Genomic DNA, 6,325 nt, shown 5'->3' on the forward strand with positions numbered 1-6,325 from the left:
CAGTGGTTAAGAATGGGTCATGTGGAGAAGCCCTGTGCAATAATCTCTGACTTATGCAAGTTGAGTTTGAAAGGGGCTCTGGTATGACTTTAAACTGAAGAGGAAAATTGTATAAGAGAGCCTGAGCTGATCGGTTTTGCTCTGTTGGAGGTTGAATTGGGAGGGCAAATTTGGAACTTCCTGAGAAATGAAAGAAAGGGAGAAAGAACATGGCTTCAAGGATTGAGTCAGTGGAGGGGGACAGGTGTCCTGTACAGAGGGTTTGTATGCAGCAAATGAGGAGGTCTGATGTCATATGGACATACAGATGGGAAGTGAAAGGAGCTGGAGCTCCACAGGCTAGTATGGACTTATGGAAGGACTTAAAACCATCTTGTATAGTTTAAGGAGCCAGATTGTATGGGATTGCTTCTTGTGAAGAAGGGACCAGGTGGAGAAGCTGAGGTATTAGTTGAAGATGGTGGCAGAAAACAAAAGGACTGGGGTTTGAAGAGGATCTGAGTCTAGAGCCAAGGATCTGAATTTCTGAAATGAGAGACCGGAGAGGGAGTGAGCGATGTTTCGTGTGCTTCAGCCTTAGGGTTCCAAGTCGAGGGCGCCCAAGTAGGTGCCCTGGTTGAACTGTTGGAGCGGTCTATAGCCTGAGATGTGAAGAGGACATGGTACATGTGAAAACCTGTACCACCAAACCGCAGGGCCAAATACAAGATGATGGATGAATAGTCATCCAGTGAAAACTAAAGTGAACTGGACTGCTGGACAAGAAGGGGAAAAGAGCCTGAGCTGGGCAGCCCCAAGGGGTGCTGAGAGGTGCAAATGGATGGCTGGAATAGCTGAGCAAGATCTACGTAGTTACCTGAGAGAATTTGCTGTTGGAGGGAAGGTAAGATGGGGCAGGGTCGTGTGGCCGCAAGGAGATGGATGGGAGGAACAGGGGAGATTAGGATAAAATGGCTGGTTGCAATGGGATTAAGTAGAGGTGGAGCAAGAGTTAGGAACAGAACAGAAAACACAGTGGGGTGTTGGGGGAAGGAGGGGGAGAGAGAGGAACAGTGATAGTGAACGACGGTGTTAATAGAGGTTACTGCAAGAGATGAGGAAAGAGCTGCGGAAGCAGGGAGTTTGAGGAGCTGAGGAAGCTGCAGATGAAGGAGGGGAAGAAGAAAGGATGCTGGGATGATGAGATGTCTGTGCAGGGGCAGAATGTGCAGACTGCTGGTCCTTGGCTGTGTCGCTGAAGTAGGCTGGGTTGTGACGTCTTTGATATGCTGCATGCAGGGGCGGGAAACCAGAAAGTGAGCAGCCAGCTGGAGCGGTTGTGGACACTGTGTTGGGAAAACCTGGCTTTGTTCTCAGTACAGTGGAACAGAACTTTTTTTCTCTTTAAAGGCATGCTGGAGGCAGGCGAATGTCGAGTTGGAAATCTGGGAGCCGTGAGCCTGTTGCTGGACGGCCGCAGGTCAGGCACCGGGAGCGCGACCAGTACGGCACAAGGTGTCTGCTCTCTTGCAGGACGGCGGTGAGGGCATGTTAAGGCCCCTGAGTGGCAAGGTTGACTAACCCGAGCTGCTTGACAAAGAGTATTGAACGATGGCTGGCTGAGCGGATGTGAACCAGGCTGGCTGCATCGGGGGAAGCATGGATCCGGAAGATCTGGAGACAACTCACTGTCCGAGGGGTTGAGGACAAGTGTGAGCGGAAATGTTCAGGAGAGGGCAGGATGTGCACAGGTGATTGAAATGAGGAGGTGTAGGTGGCAGATTTACAGGATGCAGGTGATTTGGATTTGTAGGAGGCACAGGTGGTTTAATGCTCAAAAGCAGTTGACTGAGTTAAGGTGAGAGTGGTGTGGTCTTGTTCCTTAACTATAGTTATAAAACTTTGTTTTGTAGTGTTGAAGGAATGTGATCTGGCTCCTCCTCGCCTGAACGACACTGAGCAGTCACTGCAAATAGCAACTTTGCTGTAGGTTTCAGACATTTCAAAAAACATCCACATTGGAGACATGCCTGTGACACGTGTATATCATCTTATCCGCATTGTCATATCAGCAGAAATGTTCGTTTCAGGCTGATACTGATGCCAATTTTAAATCCTTCATTGGCTGACACAGACAACCTGCTGATGTCATTAGGCAACCATAATAAAAATTTATTTTCTGCTGCTCGGTACTCTCAAAAACTGGGAATACACTCTAGAAGAAAGGTTCTAGGGCACCTTGAACTGTTTTCCCAATTGTCTAATATGTGAAAATGCTTATTAATGCTGCTTTCACATGGATTCAGGCAATGCAAGCAGCTTTCACTTAATATTTAATTGCATACTTAATTTCCTCCAGTTGTCCAGATCACCCATATTTTATCCTTGTGTGAAGGAGCTATGAAACATCAGGTTGCAAATTCAGTCACCGAGTTTGGCCAGTAGTTTAAATATTTTACCTGTCATGCTGTTTACTGCTACCATTGCCAGTATTCTCTGCTGGCCTCACTTAATTTTTCTTTAATTTACCCAGTTTGCTATCTACTGCCTGTTTGAATCCATGTGAATGCAGCATAAGTGACATCTTTTGTGCTCGAGAAATACACTGATTTCCCTGATTTCCTCATTTCAGTTACAGTCCAGCTCTAAATCATCTTTCTTTTCTGTTTTTAAGCACATTCTTCTCTGAGGATATGTAATGATTTGTAAATATTTATCTTACTATAACCTCGTTTAGCCCACTGAATGATTTTTACAACCGTAACATTCTCCCTTTTAGATCCTAGTCAATAAAATTGCGTATAAGCATCAGAAAACAGTCTGCAGTTTTTATACTGAGTGGTTTAGAAAAACAGCAGAAAAGAAAAGAGAGAAATGTGGTATTTTCTGATTGTGCTCTCATTCTGTGATCTTCAGAAGAATTTATCTTGATTGCAGTGCTCTTTTTTTTTAGGACAGCTTGGAAAATTGTCAGTTTGAAATGAGACATTGGATTTAGCTGCCTGTATCAGAGTAAAATACCACATTGGTAAAGAAAAAAAAGGTTCAGTTCAGTTGAGCAGCATCTCCTCCTCCTGTCTCATGATTGACACATAGGGGAACCTTTTATATCATGAAAACTAAATGTTACAGATATGTTTACATTCATTGTGATGCAATTCAAAAGGAGTATATGCCGGGGATATACATATCTGCTTGCAGTGTGCAAAATGCTCTTTCTGTTATGAGGTGGATTACACCCTCAAACATGGAGGTAGTCTGTCATATTCTCTATTAATCTCCCTGTTAGATATCCAGTGTGTCTTATAGAGTATATGCACTGTGGCATTTAGGTTCTAGGTTATGACAGCTGTGACATTTAAACGCCGTAATACATGATATGTGAAGTTTTTAAAGTAGCACAGGATATTTGATTTTCTTTGACAGTGAACAAACAAACAAACAAAAAATTTAGTCCATAAAATATCACAAAATTGTGAAAAAATACTCATCACAGTTTCCCAGAGCCCAAAGTAACGTCTTTAAATGTCCTCTAGTGAAATGTCCTCTCACCTCTAGTGCTATTTGTCCATCTAGATAGCTTTGGTGTGCATTGCAGAGTTTCGATGTCTGCCTTCTGTCCAATATGATGGAACTAAAAGACACCAAAAAATACATTTGGAAAAACAAACAGCAGAAATCATGACCCAGTTACTCAGATCTGGTTACGAGCAGCTTTATGTGGGAACTACTTTCTTTCTTGTAGAATGAAAGTAGTTCAGACAGCAAGTAGTTTCTGTGATCTGTGACTAATCTTAGCATTCAAATGTGGGTATTTTTTGGCGCTTTTTCATTATTTCATTATGTCACAGCGAAGACATTCATTTGTACAGGCGATGTCTCCAAAACTCAGCAACTCTAGATGGTTTATTAGCACTTTGGGGGATTTTTGAGGTGAACTGTCCCTTTAAATTGCTTTTCTTTGTCCAGGAAACAGTCCAAAACCAAAAGACTCTTCATTCACTGTCAAAAATGACAAAGAAAAGCAGAAAATCCTCACATTTAAGAAGCTGAAGCCAGTAAAATGTTTGGCTTTTTTTTTTAACTTGTAAAATGACTTCAACATTTATCAAAATAGTTGGCAACTAATATTTTGATCAACCAATCAATTAATCAATTAATTGCTGCAGCTCTAGGCAAAGAGAAATGTGCAAGAGAAATCATAGCTTGAGCATGTGAATATACATGCTGGTAACACAAACTTCAAATTGCACTTCAGAACTGAGTAAACTACAAAGCAGAAAAGCATTTGTTTACAGAGCGTTACTCTATTTTACAAGGTGTCTGTAAACCTACCTCCTCTCCAGCAAACTGACTCACCAAAGCACAGGCGAGCGCCCTACTTATCAATCATTTACAGGCGACTGTGAGAGCACAGGGCACAACAGAGACACATCAGTCCACGAGGATTACAGCTCAGAACCTCAAAGTCCTCGTCAGATGAGATTAATTTCACTCGCGGGTCGTGATTGTTGGGGTCGCGGCTCTAACGCCACTCGACAGGCAGCTCACACACACAAGAGCGCGTGCGAGCAGCAGAAAATCTCCTTGAAGGTCTTCCTCATCTCCTGGCTGCGGAAAGCGTAGATGATGGGGTCGATGACGGAGTTGCACATGATGAGGATGAGGTACATGTTGAAGTGCGACATGAAGCAGGTGCAGTAGGGGTTCCTCGGGCAGGTGATCATGAGGATGAGGTGGAGGAAGAAGGGCGCCCAGCACACCACGAACACCCCGAGGAGGATGGTGAGGGTGATGGCGCCCTTCATGTTGGCCCGCTGGTGGATGGGCGCGTTGCCAGGCAGTGCCGCGATGCGCTTCATGTGCAGGCGCGCCAGCAAGAACATGTGCACGTAGAGCGACGCCATGAGCACCAGCATGGTGAAGAACATGGTGATGAGGCAGATGAGGACGGTGGTGCTCTCCGAGTAGATGATGAACAGGATGCCGGAGACGGTGCAGCACGTCCAGATGCTGCTGATGACCAGCATCGCTCTCCGCAGGGTGACGATGTTGTGGTATCTTAGTGCGTAGAAGATGGTGATATAGCGGTCGACGGCGATGGCGAGCAGGCTGCAGATGGACGCCAACAGAGAGCTGCAGATCATAGAGTCAAACACATTGTCCATGCTTTTGATCAGCGTGACGGGGATGGTGAGGTTGCCCCCGTTGATGAGCGCGATGACGATCGTCTCGGAGGCGTTAGAGACGCTGACCAACATGTCAGCGACGGCAAGGCTGCAAATGAAAAAGTACATGGGCGAGTGGAGGTTCTTGTTTTTGACGATAGCAGCGACGACCAGGATGTTCTCCAGCAGGCTGACGATGCCCAGGGTGAGGAAAACCTCTGTGGAAATGAGCAGCTGTTCGTAGCATCCCGCCGACGAGTCCTTCTCCTCAGTGGACAGGTCTTTGTTGAGGGGCGGAATGCCTGAGGTTTGGCTCCTGTTGTGGTAGCCTTGGATCAATCCATTTAGGTCTGTGGCGTTCATTATGTCTCCTTTTTTAATTCCCTGTCCTCTTGAGTTAAGTTTATTTATTTGTCCATATGGCTTGGCGGTGTTAAAGTCTCAACATGTGCGCTTCTGAGTCATCCTCATTACCTGAAGGACGAGCTCAGCACCCTTGAGAGGGAATGAAAAAATCTTTGCCGTTGTTTCGTCTTCCCTTTGTTCACTCTTCAGTCCTGCCAAGAAAAGCAATTTTCTTCAAACATCTGCTGCTGTTGCTCCCACTGCTCCCCTCTCATCCCTCCACTCTGGAGAGAATAAAAAGAGTGGAGCAAGAATTTAAATTAGTGTTCCCTAAAAAAAACCCAACAAAAAACAAAAAAAAAGATGTGAGAAAGATTAAAAGCAGAAAGGTGCGAGCATGTGTGAAGCTGATGAACAGTGAGAGGAGGAGAGAGATCAGAGCGAAGCAGCTCGCTGTGTGAATGCAGGCAGATCATCACTTAGCAAGCTGCCGTGGTTTTCCCTCTCCCTCGCTCGCGCTGCTATTATACCAAGCGCACACACACGCACACACACCCCTGAACCCTGCTGGTAGTTTTCTGTCCTATCCGCTCACTGATAAGGTGGGAGGAGGAGCAAAGTCTGGCTTGATGCACATGAATGAGCTGTTTTTTTTTTAATGAATGGATTTAAGGAACTTGGTGCAATGAATTACAGTGTTTAAAGATGTTTTAACCCAGAGGGGAAGGATCCCCTGGGATGGCACTGCAGATGGAGCCTGGACGACCAGGGGAACAAATGAATGAATAAACTTATTTTATAAAGCACCTTTCATAAATACATGCAGCTCAAAT

The 6,325-nt window shown here is 45.1% G+C and overlaps 1 protein-coding gene across 1 annotated transcript; it reads right to left on the reverse strand.

Moving 5' to 3' along the window:
• Positions 1-3,088: 3,088 nt before the first annotated feature.
• mc4r (melanocortin 4 receptor) lies at positions 3,089-5,744 on the reverse strand. Its single transcript, XM_084747018.1, has one exon. The coding sequence runs from the start codon at positions 5,508-5,510 to the stop codon at positions 4,527-4,529; it is 984 nt and encodes a 327-aa protein (XP_084603144.1). The 5' UTR covers positions 5,511-5,744; the 3' UTR covers positions 3,089-4,526.
• Positions 5,745-6,325: the final 581 nt, after the last annotated feature.

The sequence above is a fragment of the Lutjanus erythropterus genome, chromosome 21 (assembly GCF_056507025.1).
Source record: "Lutjanus erythropterus isolate fLutEry1 chromosome 21, fLutEry1.hap2, whole genome shotgun sequence".
Taxonomy (NCBI): Eukaryota; Metazoa; Chordata; class Actinopteri; order Lutjaniformes; family Lutjanidae; genus Lutjanus; species Lutjanus erythropterus.